This window comes from Oncorhynchus kisutch, linkage group LG28 (assembly GCF_002021735.2).
Source record: "Oncorhynchus kisutch isolate 150728-3 linkage group LG28, Okis_V2, whole genome shotgun sequence".
In the NCBI taxonomy this organism is placed as follows: Eukaryota; Metazoa; Chordata; class Actinopteri; order Salmoniformes; family Salmonidae; genus Oncorhynchus; species Oncorhynchus kisutch.
The window spans coordinates 9,118,478-9,141,006 of NC_034201.2; the positions used below are offsets into that span (position 1 = coordinate 9,118,478).

Below are 22,529 nucleotides of genomic sequence, written 5' to 3' on the forward strand. Positions count from 1 at the left end.
TCTCTAATTCTCTCTTTCTCTCTTTCTTTCTCTCTCTCGGAGGACCTGAGCCCTACGACCATGCCTCAGGACTACCTGGCATGATGACTCCTTGCTGTCCCCAGTCCACCTGGCCGTGCTGCTGCTCCAGTTTCAACTGTTCTGCCTATGATTATTATTATTTGACCATGCTGGTAATTTATGAATATTTGAACATCTTGGCCATGTTCTGTTATAATCTCCACCCGGCACAGCCAGAAGAGTACTGGCCACCCCACATAGCCTGGTTCCTCTCTAGGTTTCTTCCTAGGTTTTGGACTTTCTAGGGAGTTTTTCCTAGCCACCGTGCTTCTACACCTGCATTGCTTGCTGTTTGGGCTTTTAGGCTGGGTTTCTGTACAGCACTTTGAGATATCAGCTGATGTACGAAGGGCTATATAAATAAATTTGATTTGATTTGGAGTAGTGGCCTGAGGGAATACACTAAATGTATTGGGTACAGGGTTCAGAAATGTAATATTGTAAACTGTATATAACTGTCTTAATGTTGCTGGACAGCAGCTAATGGGGATCCTTAAATGGGGATTCTTACAAGTACAGAATACAAATATATTTGTTACATCCCTTTATATAACATTAATTTCTAGCTAATTTACTTTTTCTTTGTCTACTGCAAGTTTAAAACCTGATAATGTGCAGGCTGGTCTTTCATAATATTTCTGTAGCAAGCTGTAAAATAGAAGAGAATAGCATTGAGACTTTAATGCAGATGGATACGGAATACAAAGGCACCATTCAAATCTACATCACTCATTCTGCTTTAGTAATTTCTAGGAATATAATTTCTAGTGCATCATACAATGAGTTTTAAGACTTTTTTCTATACAGCCAATGGACATGTGAGAGAGCAATTAGACATACACACACATAAGACAGATATGAAACTGTAAAAGATAATGGACTAGGGACTCATTCTATGACAAAACATTAAGTATAGCCTCATAGCTAGCTACACTACATGACCAACAGTATGTGGACACCTGCTTGTCGAAAATCTCATTCCAAAACCATGGGCATTAATATGAAGTTGCTGCTACAACAGCCTCCACTATTATGGGATGGCTTTCCACTATATGTTGGAACATTGCTGTAGGGACATGCTTCCATTCAGCCACATAAGCATTTGTGAAGTCGGGCACTGATGTTGGGCAATTAGGCCTGGCTCACAGTTGGCATTACAATTCATCCCAAATGTGTTCGATGGGGTTGAGGTCAAGGCTCTGTGCAGGCCAGTCAAGTTCTTCCACACCAATCTCAACAAACCATTTTTATATGGACCTTGCTTTGTGCACGGGGGCATTGTCATGCTGAAAAAGGGCCTTCCCCAAACTGTTGCCATAAATTTGGAAGCACAGAATCATCTGAGAATGTCATTGTATGCTGTAGCATTCAGATTTCCCTTCGCTAGAACTAAGGGCCCTAGCCCGAACCATGAAAAACAGCCCAAGACCATTCTTCCTCCTCCACCAAACTTTACAATTGGCACTATACATTGGGGCAGGTAGCGTTCTCCTGGCATCTGCCAAACCAAGATTAGTCCGTCAGACTGGCAGATGGTGAAGCGTGTTTCCACTGCATCCAGAGTCCAATGGCGGCAAGCTTTACACCACTCTAGCCAACGCTTGGCATTGCGCATGGTGATCTTACGCTTGTGTGCGGCTGCTCGGCCATGGAAACCCATTTCATGAAGCTCCTGGCGAACAGTTATTGTGCTGACGCTGCTTCCAGAGGTAGTTTGGAACCAGGTAGTGAGAGTTGCTACCAAGATCATTTTTGTGCGCTACGTGCTTCAGCACTCAGTGTTCACGTTCTGTGAGCTTGTGTGGCCTACCACTTCGCAGCTGAGCCGTTTTGCTCCTAGACGTTTCCACTTCACAATAACATCACTTACAGTTGACCAGGGCAGCACTAGCAGGGAAGACATTTGATGAACTGACTTGTTGGAAAGGTGGAATCCGATGACGGTATCACGTTGAAAGTCACTTGCCAGTGTTTGTCTATGGAGATTGCATGGCAGTGTGCTCGATTTTATACACCAAATCCACTAATTTGAAGGGCTGTCCACTTACTTTTGTATGTACAGTGCATTCAGAAAGTATTGAGACCCCTTGACTTTTCCACATTTTGTTGCGTTACAGCCTAATTCTAAAATGGTTGAAATTGTATTTTTTTCCCTCATCAATCTTTTTTTTTAAAGAAAGAATTTCATTTAACCTTTATTTAACTAAGCAAGTCAGTTGAGAACAAATTCTTATTTACAATGACGGCCTACTCCGGCCAAACCTGGACGAAGCCGGGCCAATTGTGTGCCGCCCTATGGGACTCCCAATCACGGCCGGATGTGATTCAGCCTGGATTCGAACCAGGGACTGTAGTGACTCGGGAGCCCTAATCTACACACATACCTCATAATGACCAAGAAAAAAAAAGTTGTAGAAATTTTGAAATTTTAAAAAACAAAACAGAAATGCCTTATTTACAAAAGTATTCAGACCCTTATTCAGACCCTTATTCAGACCCAATGAGACTCATAATTGAGGTCAGGTGCATTTTTTTTTACCATCCTCAAGACAATTCTACAACTTGATTGGATTTCATATGTGGTAAATTCAATTCATTGGACATGATTTGGAAAGGCACACACCTGTCCTTATAAGGTCCCACAGTTGACAGTGCATGTCAGAGCAAAAACCAAGCCATGAGGTTGAAGGAATTGTCCGTAGACCTCAGAGACAGGATTGTGTCGAGGTACAGACCTGGGGAAGAGTACAAAAAAAAATATGCGGCATAGAAGGTCCCCAAGAAAGCAGTGGACTCTTCCTAGAGCTGGCCGCCCGGCCAAACTGAGTAATCAGGGCAGAATGGCCTTGGTCGGGGAGGTGACCAAGAACCCGATGGTCACTCTGACAGAGCTCCAGAATTCCTCTGTGGAGATGGGAGAACATTCTAGAAGAACAATCACCTCTGCAGTGCTTCACCAATCAAGTCTTTATGGTAGAGTGGCCAGACGGAAGCTACTCCTCAGTAAAAGGCATATAACAGCCTGCTATGAGTTTGCCAAAAGGCACCTAAAGGACTCTCAGATAATGATAAACAAGATTATCTGGTCTGATGAAACTAAGATTGAACTCTTTGGCCTGAATCCCAATTATCACTTCTGGAGGAAACCTGGCACCATCTCTAAGGTGAAGCATGGTGGTGGCAGCATCATAATGTGGGGATGTTTTTCCATGGCAGGGACTGGGAGATTAGTCAGGATCGAGTGAAAGATGACCGGTGCAAAGAGAGATTCTTAATGAAAACCTGCTCCAGAGCACTCAGGACCTCAGACTGGGGTGAAGGTTCACCTTCCAACAGGAAAACGACCCTAAGCACCCAGCCAAGACAACCCAGGAGTAGCTTCAGGGCAAGTTTCTGAATGTCCTTGAGTGGCACAGCCAGAGCCCGGACTTGAACCGGATCGAATATCTCTGGAGAGACCTGAAAATAGCTATGCAGCGACACTCCCCATCAAACCTGACAGAGCTTGAGAGGATCTGCAGAGAAGAATGAGAGAAACTCTCCAAATACAGGTGTGCCAAGCTTATAGCTTCATAACCAAGAAGACTTGATGCTGTAATCGTTGCCAAAGGTGTTTCAACAAAGTACTCAGTAAAGGGTCTGAATTCTTATGTCAATGTTATATATCCATTTTTATTTTCAGTACATTTGCAAAAATGTCTAAAAACCTGTTTTCACTTTGTCAATATGGGGTAATGTATGTAGATTGATGAGGGGAAAAAAATATTTAATCAATTTTAGAATAAGGGTGTATCATAACAAAATGTGGAAAAAGTCAAGGGGTCTGAATACTTTCCCGAATGCAATGTATAGTGTAACTATGCTGCTGCTAACCAGAGCCCCTATAATAGAAGACTCATCTGCTGCTGGCTAGCTAGCTTCAACATTTTCGTAAAGATAACAACATTTCAAAATTATCATGAATGACAGTGGTAGCTACCCATATATGTCATTTATTTTATATGATCTAGGATTCAGTTGACATATTAAAACCTTTATAGCAATACACATATAAAGGTAGCATGCTAACGTTGTAGCCAGCTACATGGGAAAAAAATGGCTAACTCGCGCAAGGCAAGTGCAAGGGATTGGCAAGAATGCATCGAAATGTGCAACATCCTTATAATCACCTTTTCGTCTATAGTACCTAAAGCACTATAGATAAATAATGTACATACACATAATTGTCATTATTCAAAGTTAAACATCGTATAATATTTATGATACACACTTCTATTTATTGTAGCTAGGTAACTACTTTCTAAAAATGCATAAACTACAGCCAAACTCCAAATAAGATACGGACGAGAGGACAAACTTCAAGAGCAAAACCGACTCGTTCGTGTGCAAAGGGTGCACAGAGGTTGAAGTTGATATAATTTCACACCATCAGTATGTAACCCATGAAAATTGTCATTCATGAGAATGGATGTAGACATTTCAAATTAGAAAGATAAAATAGATTCGATTAGGGAAGATAATCCATGAGGTCGAGTTAAATAAAGGTAAAATAAAAATAACGTGGTCAAAACCATAGCATATGCCTAACAGCTCATAGAAATTCTTATAAAACTGAATTCAACATTCTAAGAAATATTATCCATGCCGTGGTCCTTGTTCACATCTTCTATTCTCTCCAATTTAATAGATTGAGATAGAGACTGTAACATGAGAGGCGTGATGGGAAAGGGAGGAAGGGTGGAGAAAAGAAGGGGCAAGTGATGGGCAGGGTTGGTAGGGTGGACTACAAATATCTCTTGCCAAGGTGGGAGAGACCATTGAGGGCAGTATGATGATAGAAGGTAAAAGTCAAAGAGCCCAGAGACTGCAGCAGTTCCCATGGCAACAGAAGAGAGAGGTAGAGAGTTACTAATAAATAATATAAATTCTAACAGTGCACATCAATGATTGTGAATATTGTATTTGGCCTGGACACAACATCATGTTCATATTTTGTTATGTCAATTATTTCATCTGTGAGACTCCTATCCACCTCATTCCCCTTTCTTTTCATGTAGAGATGGTATGATCCAGCTCGCAGAAGAAAATCGATTCCAATGGAGCCCTCCTCCCTTTGCCCGGAAGGTTCCACTCACTGCAGAGGGGGTTCTTATGCATGTACTAGGAGTCTGATGTTCATTATAACAGAATTTCAGGGCACAGGACTGTTTACCAGAACGGTGTAGCATACATGAGGGGTGGGGTTCAGTTACACTAAAATACCTAATACGGGCAGATAGAGGGAGAGAGAGAGGGAGGGAGGGAGAGAGAGAAGTGGAGGGAGAGCACCAGAAGAGGAATACAACAAGGGTAAGGGAGAGGATGACAAGAGGTGATGAAGGGAAGGAATAATCAGAGGAGCGGGAGAGGCCCAGAATGGACTGGTGTTTTTGCCTCTCTCTTTCTCCAGTTAGCGATTTCTCTTCACACTTCTTGTCCATTCATTATTTGTTTCCTGTTGAACTTTCTGTGTACTGTCACTTCAACTTGATGTGTATTAACCAGGCAGTGGTGTACTGTCACTTCAACTTGATTTGTATTAACCAGGCAGTGGTGTACTGTCCCTTCAACTTGATGTGTATTAACCAGGCAGTGGTGTACTGTCCCTTCAACTTGATTTGTATTAACCAGGCAGTGGTGTACTGTCCCTTCAACTTGATGTGTATTAACCAGGCAGTGGTGTACTGTCCCTTCAACTTGATGTGTATTAACCAGGCAGTGGTGTACTGTCCCTTCAACTTGATTTGTATTAACCAGGCAGTGGTGTACTGTCCCTTCAACTTGATGTGTATTAACCAGGCAGTGGTGTGCTTATAGCCTTCGCATATTTGATGTGGATGTGATTTGATGATATTCACATACATCTAGATCTTTGTGTTGACGCATTTGTGCATTTGGCCCAGTTTTTTTGGCTGCCTGAGCCATTCAATTGGTGTGTTCCCGTCAAATGAGGTCCCATAAATAACTGTCCATATCAAATATATCTACAAAATCCCATCATCCTGACCTAAAACTATTTGTTTTCAACAAGAATAAGGGGCTGTTTCTATACTTTCTATAAGCTCTAGAGATTGTCCTGCCATTGGGATCATAGTCCTGTCTGCTTGAACACATAATGACAGACAAACCCATGATAAAATAAATAGAATATAACCTATTTTACATTATTCATAGATTACAGCTAGAGTGGTAATGGTAGAGAAAATCATACATGGTCTCTGAACATACGTGTATTGTACTCTTGGTGGTCCACATATTCTATAAAAAGCACTTATCTTTCAGCCAGTACATATACACATATTAAAGATGCCCTCTGGGATCCAAATTCATAACATATATTTAACGAATTGGATTCAAAACATATCCCACAAAATGTTACATTCGTATGATATCATACAAATGGCAAAATTGGTAACATATCATACGAAATGGATGACATAGTACACAATTGGATGACATAGTACACGAAAAACGGAGACCACGTTTGGCTCGTGACCACCACTTTCAAAACTACTGGCTGAAATTTTACAAAAGTTTGAGATTGCATCTTTAACCGACTTAAGATGACTATCTGTATAGCAAATAAATTGTACACTGACAATTAAACCAATCATCCATGTACACATTATGAATTGTCCTACAGCTTGTGAAGATGCATGCAACAATTTAAACGATTTTATTGAGTTCAAATCAAATCAAATTTTATTTGTCACATGTGCCGAATACAACAGTATTTCCGTGAAATGCTTAATTACAAGCCCTTAACCAACAATGCAGTTCAAGAAATAGAGTTACGAAAATATTTACTAAATAAAATAAAGTCAAAATTAACACCATAAAATAACAATAACGAGGCTATATACAGGGGGTACAAGTTAGTCGAGATAATTTGTACATGTAGGTAGGGGTGGGAATTCTCTAAAATGACGTTGGAGGCGGCTTATGGTAGATAAATTAACATTGAATTCTCTGGCAACAAGTATGGTGGACATTCCTGCAGTCAGCATGCCAACTGCACACTCCCTCAAAACTTGAGACATCTGTGGCATTGTGTTGTGTGACAAAACTGCACATTTTAGAGAAGCCTTTTATTGTCCCCAGCACAAGGTGCACCTGTAAAAAGATCATGCTGTTTAATCAGTTTCTTGATGTGCCACACCTGTCAGGTGGATGGATTATCTTAGCAAAGGAGAAATGCAAACCAATTTATGCACATCATTTGAGAGAAATAATATTTGTGTGCATATGGAACATTTCTGGGATCTTTTATTTCAGCTCGAGAAACATGGGACCAACATGTTGTGTTTATATTTTTGTTCAGTATAAAAACTGATTGTTATTATATATAGAGGAGATTGTTTTTCTTGGGCAGAAAGCTTTTAAATTTTTATTTATTTAACCTTTATCTAGGGGGTCAGTTAAGTCAGTTAATAAGAACAAATTCTTATTTTACAATGACGGCCTACCACGGCCACACCTTCCCCTAACCCCGATGCTGGGCCAATTGTGCACTGCCCTATGGGACTCCCAATCACGGCCGGCTGTGATACAGCCTGGAATCGAACCAGGGTCTGTAGTGACACCTCTAGTAGTGAAATGCAGTGCCTTAGACAGCTGCGCCACTAGGGAGTCCTGAGTGGCAAGGAAGTAGTAAATTACACCATTGGTCCCTGGAGATGGAAGGAGAGCAGAGGAAGATTGAAGTAAATGAGCTAAAAAAGTGTGTCAAATTTAGGAGGGAGTGGAATTGGATGCAGTCAGTGATTCATATATTTTCACTGATAAGAATCTGATAAGAATAGAAATGTAAGCTACCTAGAATGAATGCAGTGCAATGTTTTAATGTGATGCACCCTGATGTACATCTGCCTTTCCAGCCGTCAGTGGTCTTTTTTCTGAAACAAATAATTGAATGTGTTTGTGTCAATTATGTGCCATATTTATTCTTGGCTCTCTTGACAGGATGAAAGGAGACACCCCAGTGAACAGCACCATGAGTGTCGGCCAAGCCAGGAAGCTGGTGGAGCAATTGAAGATTGAAGCCAGTTTTTGCAGGATCAAGGTAAGCCTCGGACGAGGCATCATGCCCATTGAAACTGAGGGGGCACATTGCACGTGCCTTAATGCCTTTGGTGTATGCCCACACCTTCATTTCCAGTCTTAATTACCACTACTTGCCACCCTCAGGTATCAAAGGCGGCTGCAGACCTGATGGCATACTGTGATAACCACGCGATTGAAGACCCCCTCATCACCCCTGTGCCCATCTCAGAGAATCCATTCAGGGAGAAGAAGCTCTTCTGTGCACTCCTTTGAGACAAGCCACAGGATGTTGTGAAATACAATGTCCAGACAAAAATGCAAACAATACGTAACCATTAACATAAGGAGTCATGATAGCCTTTCAAAACAAATACACATCTAAAACACACCTAAACACACCAAGAAAGCTAACAATGTTGAACCTGAAGAAAAACATACAAGTGGATATACTGTAAATACATTATGCAACATGAAATAGCTCATTTCTCAAATCAACTCAATAGGCAAGATGGATGATGGAGGGGTGACAAAACAAATTTGAATTATTTGTCATTTTTAAAACACACTTCATGGTAAATATCCATTGCCTGCCCTAATCAGCCTTTGTTAAATAGTTTGTGTGCGACAGACAGTCCTGGATGTCCCTTTTTTAATGCAGAAATGTAGGTGCCACTGGATCAGTAATTGAATCTTCATTTAACTAGGCAAGTCAGTTAAGAACAAATTCTTATTTACAATGACTGCCTAGGAACAGTGGGTTAACTGCCTTGTTCAGGGGCAGAAAGACGGATTTTTACCTTGGGGATTTGATCAAGCAACCGAAAGGCTAGGCTACCTGCCGCCCAGTAAGAGGGTATTAAGAGGACAAGGCAATACACACTGACCCAAATAATTCCACTGGTGTGTACAAGTGGTAAGCTGCCTTAACACAGGATCAGTGATCCAAAAAGAGAGGTTCCCAATAAATGATCAATGATGTTTATTTATTTAAACTAGGCAAGTCAGTTAAGAACAAATTCTTATTTACAATGTCGGCCTACAGCGGCCAAACCCGGACGACGCTGGGCGAATTGTGTGCCGCCCTATGGGACTCCCAATCACAGCCGGTTGTGATACAGCCTGGATAAATGATAAAAGCGGTTTAAATTTGTCAAGTGGGAGCCTAATAATAAATAAGTTATGCCTTTATGACAATAGCATTAACTAAGAGGTATATTTCGAGACCAGTCTTTAAGGATGCTTAGGAATATTATCACTCTTAAGATCAATGTTACAATGTAGACCTTAACTGTTTATATTTCTTCAAAATAAAGAGCTCTGAATAAAAGGAGACGTCGGTAATCAAAGACTAAAATAAACACCGTCACCAAAAACAAGTTTGCATTTCATTTGTGATTTTATTTCCCCCCCAAAAAATGGCAAAAACAAAACAAACCCAGAATTGTCCAGATCTTGCAGTTGGTTTTGTTCATTTCAAAAGAAAAATATAAAAACTAATATGCTTTCACAGTCAAAACACAAAAACATGAACCAGTATTTCAGAAAAACCATCATTCAGCAATTAAACGTTAGCAAGCAACACGCGCATGCCTAGAAATTACTTCCTGGAACAACAGTGCTCCTTTTCGTGGGTTTACTTTAGGCTTTCATTTTGTGTGTGAAAATTGGGTGATTTGTGGTAGCTAACTTAAGTAGATCGTAAAAAATAAAAAAATATTACAACATTGAGGCATCTCTTCAACTTTGACAAAAACAAACACAAGATAACATGGAGCAATTACACCTTAGTGTTTCCTGTGAACTCTGTTTTGTAAAAATGAACAGTAACATCTTGACATTTTAACTACAGATGTTAAAGCTATCTGGTATCTAAAATGGTTTAAAATTCTATTATAAGTTAATTTAAATAAATGCACGGGCAAACAGTCAGTTGGAGATGAGTACAAACATTAGTTATGTGAAGGGACCGTGTTGATAAAAGTTTTCCTTTGACAGAGAACAAATTGAAATAACACATTGCTGGAAAACCAAAATGAGCTCATTCCCAACGTTTCTGTGCAGCCAAAGATTTGAATCATAGAAAAGGTCAGCATTACAGAGCTACACAGTTGGGTGTAACAACCCCATGGGTGACTGCAGCAAAGTATGTCTTACTGATTTTAAAAGCATTCTTAAGTCTATAAGACTATAGTTAAAAAAATAACTGGGTCTTACGACTTCAGACTTTGCTTAACTTCCTCATGTGCAGTGAGAGTCCATATGAGGTGTAAGTTGATGTGAGACCACAGTAGAGGTAAATGGATGTTTGGGATTTAGAAATTGGAAAAACTGAAACTGGATAAAATAGCTTCTCTACAGGAAAGAATCGCACCACTCACGCAGGCAGCCGTAGCAATCGCCCTGCTGTTTGACATTGGCCCCGCATGTATCTTTCAGCCAGTCCCGGAATAGCTCCTCATCCTTCTTCAGCACTAGGAACTGACCCAGGACCACGTAAGCCTATGGGAGTACATAAGTGAGAATTGAGGGGGGAAAAAAAGAGAACATAGACACACTAACCACTAGGTAAAATTAATATACAAAACAAAGTTCCATTATCTCTTATGTCCATCGGCACAGCCAGAAGAGGACTGGCCACCCCTCAGAGCCTGGTTCCTCTAGGTTCCTTTCTTTTTAGAGAGTTTAACCCTAGTCACCATGCCTATCTGCATTGTTTGCGCTTTGGGTTTTAGGCTGGGTTTCTGTATAAGGACTTTGTGACATCTGCATCTGCTGATGTAAAAATGGGCTTTAGAAATATATTAAATCGATTGATTAAAGTTCCAAAGTTAAGTAAACTCTGCATCACCTTGTCGAAGCCCTTCTCCTCCAGTCTCTTGCCAAGCACCTCTCCAATGCCAGCAAGTGCATTCACTAACTTCTCCCCCATGGGTTCTGCCACAAACTCTTTGTGTTTCTGGGATGTTGACGACATGGCTGCTTTCTGTCAGTGATCACCTAGAGTACCTTCACACAAGGAACAGAATAGAAAATGAAGTAATTCACCACAATTGGAGGTTATTGCACCTTTTATCTACTGCTTTTAGTTTTAAACAGTTGAGGCACACACTTGATCTACGCCAATATATGGTGTTGCTAGGTGTTTCTAACGTATATTAAACAGGACATACCGGGTGAACATGACAAACAGCAGTGCCACAGTTTGCATAAATCATAATGGGAGTGCCCTAGCATGACCTGTGTCTTACCAGTTCCAAACTGAAACCAAAACCTTTCCATGTTGTTTGTGGGAAACAAATACTCCTTGTATGCTAACTTGACCAGGACCACCGTGTAATCCACGCAAAGCTACATTGTGAGTTTGCTAATATACATAGCCACAGTAGGAGCACTATTTTTGGAGCTCTCAAACTCCGCGCCCAACAGCTTCACTTGAGCTAGCTAGTTAGCCATTTAGCAAGCAAAAGTGTAACCAGCTAGCTTCTAGTGATAAAACGCTTGCTACGTCAGAAATAACTAGCTTCTAGCTACGTAGAAACGTGTTTGGATCAGACAATTGAACTGAAACTCACATGACTATTCAATGTTTGCTAATGGTGATTGTGTGCTAGCTAACTAGCCTGAGCTGACGGATCTAACGTGTGCGGTCTGCTTCTATGGATATATTATAGCTAGTCTCCCGTGCCACCAATCAGATTTAAAGCAAGCGTAGAAGTTTAGAATATTACAACTATTCGAGTCGCATAGTGGTGTATAAGCTACCTTGTTTCTTGTCGTACACGGTTTCGTGACCTTTTCCAACCACGAAGAGTAGACGGTAGTTACCGCACCGGTTGTGTATGTGATAAATGGTTTTCATAAATTCCGATAACACTTCCTTATCCCGCCGTTATGTTATTTCCGCTTCCGTTATTTAATTTTGCAACTCAGGTTTGAATCAAAAACTCTGGTTCGTAAATGTGGATTTGCCACTTTCCCACGTGTAATTTAGACCTACTTCTAATAATCATCTTCCAAATTTATCTCAAGAGCATTTCAATGTTTAATATTCAGCTTTCAAAAGATACACATATTGTTGATATCTTCTCTATATTTGATTGGTGTTGTCAAATTCTCTTTGATCTCCACAAGTGCATAGACTACAGTGTAGGGTCTAAGCAAGGGGCCCATTTGGGAATGTGTGTGTATGTCTGTGTGACTTACATAAAGATTTTGGTTAATGGCATCTGTCAATAATGAATCAATGCTTTGTTATTTCTACCAAAATCTTTGAAATAATTTATTCAGTGCATGTGTTGTGTGCTGTACAAGTGTGTTAAAGTGGGAGAGACAGAGGATACATATTAAACCTTACCCGACTCACATGAAATAATCTACACACAATGCTGCCCCAACTTCAGCACCTTGCAATTTCAATGGTTTAATTTGCCCCGAAAACAAATACATTTGGGAAATAAAAAAAGGAACAATAATTCATGTCAAATCTTTACTGTATGTAAATAACAATCCTTGTTTACATAAATCCAGGATCAAAAGCAAAAACTCTACTTTCTTTACACACAACAGCAATATGCAGCTACTTGATTTTATCCAACAAGGAAAATCAAATGTAAAACATCTCAGTCTGTGTTTGTGTGTCTAACGGTGCACAGCCTGCATCCTCACTGGTCAGATCCCTCTTCACAACCACATCTATTTGGTGATGTTGTTTCTGAGGAAAGAGGAGGAATACAGGCCAAACATATTGAGAGGGAAACATACAGTAGTGTGAGTAATAATTAGTTACATAATCTATGCAGGTCACATTCTCCTTTAAATTAAATACTGAAATGAAATATTCTGAGCTGCTCTGTCATTCTCAAACACCTCCACTATAATTAAACTAGAAATACATACATCTAAGGCAGGGTGAAAGAGGACAAAGAAAGAGGTTTGTAAAATACTCACGCATTCATGCTCTTCCCACTCCCACTCAGAACAATGTAAGGTGTTTTTTGTGACTTCTGTTTCTCCTGAAGCAAAGCGACCGTTCCTAGAGGGGTATCACTACTGCTCATCTTCTTCAGCAGCTGATAAGAGACAGGTGGGGGATCAATTTAAATACATCCTCGGTCAAACCACTGACTAGACTAAAGTAGAGCTGGGCCATATGAACAAAAATCCATAGTGCGATAAATTGCCTGAATTGATGCATTAGGGATAAATAGAACAACCATTTTAGAACATTAATCTGCACCACAGATTTATTTATGATAATTTAAACTACTAGTTTGATGGTTGCAGCCATCAATTGTCCAATTAACAATCCCCCACAACCGCAAACTGATTTCATTCCAAAACATCACATTTCTCTAGTATAGGCTACATATTGTAATGAAATATAAGCAAAATGCCTGCGATGAGTGATCGGTATCGATAATATTTGGTTATCGTCCCAGGTCTAGACTAAACTGGGCAAGCCCTGCAACCTGAATGGTCTTGTAAGGCCTGGAAAATAAAGTGTGTTATTCAATTGAAAGCCATATGCAAGTTTGGATGAAAAGTATCAGATAGACCAAGATTTTAACTTAAATGAGAGACAAAAATACTGATTTCAGTCCTACCAAGTAGGGCTTGCCACTTCAAAAGTGACCTAAAATAATCTTTGAGTGAGCAAGGTCAGACATACCGCTTCCTCTTCCAGCTTTTTCATCCTCCTCTCAGTCTTCATCTTGCCAGACCCCTTCCCATGGAACCGATGTGAGAGCTGCCGGAAAGCCTAGAAAAGGAATAGGATTAGGGTGCAATATTCTCAACGAACACCCTTTACCTACATCAAAACAGCAGTTGACAAAAGCAACATTCTGTATGTCAATGATGTTAAGGGAAGATTATTTAATCTACCTCTTTGGGAGTGAGCTTCCGCCCAGATTCATCCACATACTCAATCTTGACGTCAGGCTTGTAGGCGTCCTTCTCCTTGAAGTCCTGGGTAAAGCCTCTATATTCCTCCCTCCGACTGTACTTGTCATCTATAGTCCTAGAGAATTGGAGAAACAAGACCAGAGAGATGGAGGGGCTAACGGGTTTTCATACAGTACAGTTAGGACTCCATTTTACATCCGCAACTTAACGAGGCACTGCGCTAAAAACATGGAACACACAAAACATGCCACTTTATTTATGATGTAACTTTTTCAATGTCTGTGAGCAAGCAGCAATTATTTGGGCAGCATAAGCACACAAAGCACAGGGAACTCACATCTTGTCCTCAATGCTGTAGTTATCATTGGGCAGGGCACCGGTAGGAGCACGGACACGGGATATCTTCTGCATTTGAGTGTCCAAGAGACCTAAGGGAGAGAAGGAGAGTATGAAAGAAATAATGAAAATTGTAAAGGAGAGAGACGAGAGGAATAGACCAGAAACATTACATGACAGTCCTTTACTAAGCAAATACTGTCAGTGGGGCTACTCCAATCTCTTACCCTTATTCTTGCACAGCGCCAAGGCGGCAGCCAGCCCAGAGCTGACGATGGGTTCTTCATCCAGGATGGTGGTTGATGCTGTGGAGAACTATGAGATGGAAGCAAAAGGTGAGTAAGGCACATACAGCTGACAAACATTTTCACCTCAGTAGTTCAGATGGGAAAGCCTTGTGTATTTTTATGGGTTATCATGGTTAGGGCTGACCATATTACCGCCACACCAGTGGTCACGAGTCAAGAGCACAGTCAAATACCACGTGACCATTTAAGGTAACTAGGCTTTTCCAAAACTGCACACTGATACCACTGATGGATTAGTAGCCTACCAACGGCTAGTCGCTAATGGCCTGGTACTCAGCGCTCTATTGTCCCTAAATCAGGTCCTAACTGCCGGGTACTCAGGCGTCATACTGTCCCTCTAATCACTCTTTGACAATGCAAATGCCATCTAAAATCTAATCAAACACTTCATGAGAGCCCATGAGCTCATGTTGCTCAACATTTCTATAGGCTACGCAACAGTGTGAGAAAACAGAGTTGATTGCTTCTTAAAAAGAGAATCCCATCATCTTTCGATAAACTAGGCCACCTATATTTATTTCACAACAGAGGAGTATTTGTCTGTAATAAAGCCCTTATGTGGGGGGGGGGGGAAACTCATTGTGATTGGCTGGGCCTGGCTGCCATGGCTGCACTCCTACCCAGTCATTTGAAATCTATAGATTAGGGCATAATGAATATATTTAAATTTGACAGATTTTCTTATATGAACTGTAACTCAGTAAAATCTTTGAAATTGCCTCATGTTGCATATATATATATATAGTTACGTTTGGGGAAGATACATTTCACCATAAAAATGCACCTTTATAATGAAGCATTTCATGCATCATCGCATTTGTGAACTTATGTAAGATAGACTTCGTAATGTGACGAGTAGATTGGATAGTCATAATTTTGGCTAATAATATAAGACAAATAGAATATGACGTCCATCTAAACTGGAGGAGGAAATTATTGTCCAAAAACAAACTTAAGTATCACTGACCCAACAATGATGAATATGGGGGGGATTCCAAATCTAAAATAATTCCACACATATTATTAGTAGGCTATATGTAAAGACCATATTAAATTAAGAGTAGTCTGATGGGTGAGAATATTATCAAGTTCTAGACAAAATGGGAATTAGACTGATGGTATGTGCAGCCTGCAGAAGAAACAGAGCAGATCATTAGTCGCATCATGCAGGTTTAGAATGTATAAAAACGTATAGCCTAACATTTGTATCACAATATAAAGTTGCATAAATAACTCTAAATTAAGCATATAGGAGTACCTGGTTCTTTGTTAACTGCTCAACACAGAATAGTCACATGTGCGCAGTCCCTCAACTCGTTTGGAGAAAATACACTATTTTATTCAGCTTTGTTTAATTGTATTCTTCATACTATAAAAGAATACCACGGAATTCTAAGCAAATCTTGTCTGCTAAATGAACTAGTGTAGCCCACAGCCATTTGGTATAGCCAGATCAGGGCCTAACATAGGGACAATTCAGAGTATGCCATTCTGTTCTTCTGAAATAGACTACATTTTCATCATGTTTCTCTAGACCGGTCTAAAATAAATAATGCATTTATTGTGATGTTGTAGGCTATATTAAATGGATTTATTAGACTAAAATGTAGATGTTCCAAAAGTCAGCATCAGTGTTAAACATGCTTATGCCAATAGTCAATTACAGTGACACCGGCAGTTATTTGCATGACAATCACCAGCTGACAAAATTAAATGATCGCCACAGCCCTAATCATAGTACGTTATTCTGTAAATGACCCACCAGGGGACTCCAACCAGCACTACTGGTAAATGCATGGAAAAATGGAAGAGACAACAAGGCAGGAGGATGACACTCACATCAGGCTGCTTCTGTTCCTCATCCACGTTGACGATGCTCCAGCCAACGTTCTCATCCTCATCCGAGTCTGATCCTCCGGCCCCATCTCTCGCCGCCTCCTGTTCGAAATCCTAGAAACAGAAGGATACAGACTCAAACCATAGTGTGTTCAAGTGCAAACACACAACAGAGCTCATGGATATGTCAAGTCTCTCTACTGAGCACACTAGAATACAATTGTAACAGTTTCCTTGTTTATGATGTGATTATGTGCCAATTCTAATGATATATACATTTTCTTACCAATTAGCTATTTCCCATCTCTTAAAATGTACCCACCATGATATCCTCCTGGTCCTCTCTGTTTCCTGACAGACCGTAGGTGGGGATGTCACCCAGAGTTCTGCAGAACTCAGAGGTGGCGTTAAATACAATGTTCAGGTTGTTCTTGTTGTCTTCGTCGTCACTGCCGTCCACTCTTGCAAGCCATGGGACCTGCTCTGCCACCTGAAGCACAAGAGAGTGAGAGCAATGTTTAACCACTTATTGGTGATTTAATAGCAAAGTTTTGATGGTAATCTACACAATATTGCAGTTTTCAGTCATCAAATTAGGGATCAATACACAGGATAGAATCTTTTGCCACACCAATGCTCACACCTTTTCCCCAGAGTCTTGGAGCAGCTGCTTCTGTTTGAGTTTCCTCTGCTTCTCCAGCTGCTTCTGTTTGAGCTTCCTCTGCTTCTCCAGCTGCTTCTGCAGATCTTGCTCTGCCTCGTCCTCCTCCAGCACAGCTGGCTCAGTGGGGATGAAGTCCTCTGAAGGAAGAGTAAAGTGTAAGTGTTGTCATAATATTAAACAAAACCAGACATGAGTGAACCATACATTTGTTTCGCTCATCACTAAACCACTAACAGATGTCTCCCTCACCATCGTCACTGATGTCCATGTCTGCCATCCTGATGTCATCAGACTGTTGGGGTACATCTAGTCCCGGTATGATGACACCCTCCTTTGACACCTCCTGGCCCTCATCCAACTGCCTGCGACCCCGACCCCGAACCCTGAAGGAGAGACAGAGAAAGAGTCAGACTGAAACTAAGGTGGCTCATCTGTCATATTCCACTTGAAGCGGAGAGGAGCAGAACCTGGAGCCGAAGTCGGTGTTGCGCGTGTCGTCTAGTTGGAGCTCGTCAGGCAACGCCTTCTTCCTGATCTTCCTGACGCGCTGCTTGGTCTTCTTAAAGCCCACCTTTAACAACAAAAGTAGTAAGAATCTGTGTGAACAACCATTAATGAGAGCTCATATTGTGTGTGAACAAATCTATAAAAAAAAAAAACACAGCATTCAAAAGTAGACACATTTACACATGAAACCTGAGAGAAACCATATCCAAAAGACAGCTTTCCCAGGCCCTCTCCAGAGCAGCACCTCCCCACAACCCTCACCATCTCCTGTGGTGTGTAGTACTCTGAGGCAATTGCGAGAGCAGGCATCTCCAGGGACTGGGCCTGGTTCCTCAGGGTCTCCCGGATGGCCTGCAGCTCCCGTTCCCGTTCCCCCTCAGCACAGCCCCCTTTGCTCAGCTGGAAACTCTTCTTCTTCTCTCCATCAATCTCCTCATCATACTTGCCCAGCACAGTGCGCGGCTTGAACTGCAGAGAATAAGTGCAGAGGCGGACATTGGTCAGTGAGATTGAATTAAGCATGAGAGCGACATGACAGCATTTCCTAAAAAGAAGACAAACTCTTTTCTTACCGTAGCCATGTCATCGACACTCTCGTCCTCTTCGTAAGCTTTGTAATCAGGCTTTTTCTTCTTCAACTCCACATTCTTCTCAGCCTTTTCTTTGTCCACTAGACCCACGTTTACAAGTACATCACCCTCCTCTTCAAGCACACCTGAAAGAGACACACAAAGGCCAAGTGTGTGGGTGTTTGATAAGGGTCTGGTGTAGGCATAGTCTTCATTGATATATTTCTGTGTTAATGTTAACATTTCAACCTCCTCTCACCTTGGTCTTGCAGTGTGAGGATGACAGTCTCCCCTTCATTAAATGACTCCATCCTATGCTGCACAGTGAGACCCTTTAGGTCCCGAGAACTGTAAGCGGCCTATAACAAAGATAAGCAGAATAACATAAGAGGCATTTTCTAACACCAGGTAGGGCGACAACTCAGTCTGCACAGAATCAAGACATCAAGCATCCTACATCAAGCATGGTGTCACAGGTCTCAAACTCCATAGGGGGGGAAACTGACAGATTCACTGAATGCGGTTGAAATCTAGCCTGCACTCATACACAAACCAGAAGACAGTGTCTTCACAATCGTAAGTTGAGCAGGTGAGATATTCAACGCAAGAAAGCAGATTTTACCTTCTTGGTCTGGCCAAACTCCTCATCCACCAGATTGCTCACACCAAACTCCTCATCCATCTCCTGCAGAAGTTTGGCCTGATAGGGAAAGCAAAGAAATCAAAAGGAACCAATCAAACAGAGTACAAAATCATAACTAAGATAAGCATCTCCCTTCATTTCACAGCCCTCCTGCTCCCCACATGGTTCCCTCCCTACTCACTCTCTTCTCTGCCAGTTCTTTCTCTTTGGCCATCTTCCGGCTCCTCTCCACCCAAGCTACAGTGTCGTCCAGCCAGTCTCCCTCTGCTAAAGTCTTCACTTTCCTGAAGTAGAAGAAAAAAAAGTGGACGAGGAAGAGAAAATAAAAAAGGTTACATTAAATCACTTATCAATGTAGTGCAAATTGGTGGAGTATGTTGGTGGAGTATGTGCAGACAAAACCTTCCTGCAGTTAGACCTTACCCCAGTTTCTTATTGAGGAGCCTCTTCTCCTTCATAGCCGCCAGTTTCTCCCTCATCTCGTTCTGCTGTTTGATGTACACAGGATTGATCGTCTCCGCAACCATTGGCTGCTCCTTCGTACCGAGCTCTGGGGCAGCAGACATGGGTGAGCCAATCACGATCAGCCACACTTTCATACATGATGTCACTACTATAGACTATGGGCTGCATTTCAAACACAAAAGACACAGCCTACTCCACTTACCCTCACCTTAAGCCTTTGGGTGGAATCCCCACGGCCATCTTTGCCGTTGTTCCAAACAATTAGCCAAGCAAGTGAAGTTGGCAACATAAGCCCCTCAGCCCCCGTTTTTTTATCAAGTTTGCGAGTGTACAATTCTGTTCACTCCGGGGCCTGAAACACCCCATAATTCAATTTGCGATGATTGCACATCCACTAAGAAAAGTCATCCGAAACTTAACTCCAACATGGAGAAGTCAACATGCAAGTGTAAGTAAAAACAAATGTAAATAAATTAGAAATTGTGCTACTAATGCACATGACGGCACTAACATACATCGTAAAAGTTATGTTTTTGTTTGGTTAGCTTTTGGAAACATTAGCTAGTGCATACAACTTTCCCTGACATCACACTTCTACACTGTAATTTTCGATTTACCTGATATCAGATGGCCAGCATTCGATGTCTGCTGATGCGTTATCTTCTAGCCAAGATATGAAATGCAATCATAATGAACTATAGCTCATATAAAAATTTAAAAACACCAGCTACCGGTTCCATTACGACTGAAAACACAACTGTGGGACTAACGAGTGACAAATTTCCAGTCAAGGGCGGCCCATTTAAAATGAATTAATTCTTCCCTCGCCCTGCAAGTGTCAATTCACCAAACATCATAATGCATCAGAAGAGTCCACTTCATTTGAGGGCTGAGGATGCATCTTTTACGTGTTTGCAGCCATGTTCTAGTTCTAACCAGAGACCCCATATGGCTCAAGTTTCTCACCTTTAGTTGTGTCAGTCATTTCCAGAGGCTTCAGACCAAGCTTGGCCCTCAGCTTGCTGTTAAGAAAGGCAGGCAGGTTAGAAAGTTATTCAGAATTTACTTACACCATCATCAGGGCACCATCATTCAATGTCCGTCACTTACTTTGTCTCTTCAATGCTAAGTGAGGCATCTCCACTTGCAGACTGTGGTCCAATTCCTAAAAGGAAATTTACAATTGAAGTGAAAAACACAGGAGAAAAGATAGCATCTTCAATATCATACCTGCAGACTATATGAGTGTATTGCGCACTGACTGGTTCTAATTATGTATGTATGTAATTGTTTAAGCCAGGATATTTGCCTGCATTTACCTGGACTCTCTTGATATCCGGCCTCCACTTTTTCTTTCTTTACGCGAGGCTCCCCAGCACTCCTTTCGCCTTTACTGCGACCTTCTCTCTCGGAACCCCGTCCGCTCCTTTCCTTCGATCTGGACCGTTTCCTCTTCTCCCTCTCTCGGGTGACATTTCGTTCCTTGTCCCGCTCCTTGTGACGGTGTTTTTTGTGTTCGCGGTGACGCTCTTCTGCATCCTTATCACGCCCTTTCTCCTTATGTTTCTTCGACGACCCCATCTTCCTTGTTATGTGCTGTACAACTACAAAGTGATGTCTAACGTTAACTAGTTTAAAAGAAGTACCACCAATTTACCGGTCTGTGCAACTAACGTGCCAGCGACAACGTTAGCTGGCTAGAGGGAAAACGTTGAACTATAATTAAAATGCTTGCTAGTCAACCCCCATCTTGGTGCAATCTCCAACAAATGTTTTAAGCTAGTCTTTACGTATGAGTGAATAACAACTAAAAAACACACTGGAAACGAATGGACGACTTGTTGTTAAGACCTTTTGGGATTTATGTCTGGTGTCATATGAAACGTCACATCCTTGGTTTTATGCTGCATTCAAAACAACTGGGAACACGGAAACATACGAGGTCAAAGCATAACGTAATTGATACTCAGGTCGGAAAGTGGGAGCTCTGGAAAGAGGCCCGAATTCCGAGTTGGATTACTGTTCAAATCGATTTTTTCCCAGTTGTTTTGAACACACTGAAGTCGGAGATTCCAAGTTCCGAGTTACTATTTGTTTTGAATGCTGCATCGATATTAGAAAATAAAATAAAAATCGAAAAATGAACAACAAGCTCCTACTGCGAAAAATCGTTATGAACTATCATCAAACTCGGAATTCCAAATCGGGGCCTCTTTCTGACCTGAAGAGCACTGACGTCATGATTTCACCTCGATTTACCAGTTTTCTTGAAAGCAAATGCTTTCAGTGCGTTCAAGTAAACTGGGAACTCGGAAAAAAGAACGAGCTCCGACTGGGAAAAACCGTTTTGAAAGGAAGTCAGGAACTCGGGCCTCTGTATTTTGTATTTATTTTTATTTTTATTAACAACAAATCAATACAGTAAGTACATGGGGGAACACAAGTATATATAAATAATATACAAAGTACAATTGGGCTAGGGGTTACAATATCACATTACACAAGGACCTTAAGAGACATACATACACTTATATTTCTAACAGCTTTATTTGTTAGCAGAGTATTTAATTGTCTTAAAATACAGTTCAATGTATTTTTGTAAGGTAAGAAAATGTGATGTTTTGTTTGTAAATGTACATTTGTGAATATGAAATTTGGCCAAAGGAATAATGAAATTAATTACATAAAATTGTTTCAGCTTATTTCTCTCGTAGGTAAAGTATCCAATCAGTATATCTCTCACTCGGGCCTCTTTCTTGAGCTCCGACCTGAAGAGCACTGAAGTCATGATTTGACCTCGTTCTTCTTCTTTAAGTTTTATTGACGAATCACAACAAACTGACTGGTGCATACATCGCCACGTACTGTACTGGCCGACAACTACCTATCTATACCACTAAATTCTCTTCCTAAACTAACCCCGAATTTCTAATCAAATAAAATAATTCCCTTCAAACCTCACTACTCCTATTACCCCCACCCAAAACACCAACCACTCCCCATTCCCGTGCAACCTATCTGACCCCGTCAAACAACCTCTCCCTTTCTACATCACACATTTCACAAAATAATAATACATGTTCAACCGTTTCCTATACCATACAGCCATTACACAATCCAATATCATGTTTCCCTATCAATTTTAAAGAGGAATT

At 41.1% G+C, this 22,529-nt stretch overlaps 3 protein-coding genes across 4 annotated transcripts; 1 reads left to right on the forward strand and 2 right to left on the reverse strand.

Moving 5' to 3' along the window:
• The first annotated feature begins 5,173 nt into the window (after nt 1-5,173).
• Nucleotides 5,174-20,806, forward strand: LOC109872844 (guanine nucleotide-binding protein G(I)/G(S)/G(O) subunit gamma-3-like). 2 transcript variants are annotated; one of them, XR_004205957.1, is made up of 5 exons: nt 5,177-5,409; nt 8,062-8,161; nt 8,287-11,497; nt 14,626-14,717; nt 16,456-20,806. XR_004205957.1 is itself a non-coding variant. In XM_020464204.2 (3 exons), the coding sequence occupies exons 2-3, from the start codon at nt 8,063-8,065 to the stop codon at nt 8,413-8,415; spliced, it is 228 nt and encodes a 75-aa protein (XP_020319793.1). In that variant the 5' UTR covers nt 5,174-5,409; nt 8,062; the 3' UTR covers nt 8,416-9,866. The 2 variants fall into 2 exon arrangements, 1 of the variants encoding a protein (XP_020319793.1); XM_020464204.2 differs by lacking the exons at nt 14,626-14,717; nt 16,456-20,806 and having other exon boundaries at nt 5,174-5,409; nt 8,287-9,866.
• Nucleotides 9,517-11,865, reverse strand: banf1 (barrier to autointegration nuclear assembly factor 1). The gene is made up of 3 exons (XM_031807778.1): nt 11,391-11,865; nt 10,991-11,148; nt 9,517-10,641 (listed from the first exon to the last, which is right to left on the reverse strand). Exons 2-3 carry the CDS (start codon nt 11,114-11,116, stop codon nt 10,495-10,497), a joined length of 273 nt encoding a protein of 90 aa, XP_031663638.1. The 5' UTR covers nt 11,117-11,148; nt 11,391-11,865; the 3' UTR covers nt 9,517-10,494.
• Nucleotides 12,538-21,501, reverse strand: LOC109872920 (U4/U6.U5 tri-snRNP-associated protein 1). Its single transcript, XM_020464345.2, has 20 exons — nt 20,694-21,501; nt 20,485-20,539; nt 20,341-20,396; nt 19,333-19,459; nt 19,091-19,193; nt 18,889-18,966; nt 18,526-18,625; nt 18,270-18,412; nt 17,959-18,165; nt 17,658-17,761; nt 17,440-17,573; nt 17,170-17,327; nt 16,849-17,016; nt 16,530-16,640; nt 14,610-14,697; nt 14,384-14,474; nt 14,026-14,161; nt 13,811-13,900; nt 13,090-13,211; nt 12,538-12,853 (listed from the first exon to the last, which is right to left on the reverse strand). The coding sequence occupies exons 1-20, from the start codon at nt 20,953-20,955 to the stop codon at nt 12,835-12,837; spliced, it is 2,352 nt and encodes a 783-aa protein (XP_020319934.1). The 5' UTR covers nt 20,956-21,501; the 3' UTR covers nt 12,538-12,834.
• Between the last annotated feature and the right edge of the window lie 1,028 nt (nt 21,502-22,529).

Bases quoted from the DNA above. Each gene is read 5' to 3' on its own strand.
- LOC109872844 (XM_020464204.2), top strand. From the start codon at position 8,063: ATGAAAGGAGACACCCCAGTGAACAGCACCATGAGTGTCGGCCAAGCC. The intron at 8,162-8,286 runs GTAAGCCTCGGA...TGCCACCCTCAG, and splicing joins CCAGTTTTTGCAGGATCAAG to GTATCAAAGGCGGCTGCAGA.
- banf1 (XM_031807778.1), bottom strand. From the start codon at position 11,116: ATGTCGTCAACATCCCAGAAACACAAAGAGTTTGTGGCAGAACCCATG. The intron at 10,642-10,990 runs GTGATGCAGAGT...GTACTCCCATAG, and splicing joins AGGAGAAGGGCTTCGACAAG to GCTTACGTGGTCCTGGGTCA.
- LOC109872920 (XM_020464345.2), bottom strand. From the start codon at position 20,955: ATGGGGTCGTCGAAGAAACATAAGGAGAAAGGGCGTGATAAGGATGCA. The intron at 20,397-20,484 runs GTAAGTGACGGA...CTTTCTTAACAG, and splicing joins CTTAGCATTGAAGAGACAAA to CAAGCTGAGGGCCAAGCTTG. The intron at 14,475-14,609 runs GTAAGAGATTGG...TCTCTCCCTTAG, and splicing joins GGCGCTGTGCAAGAATAAGG to GTCTCTTGGACACTCAAATG.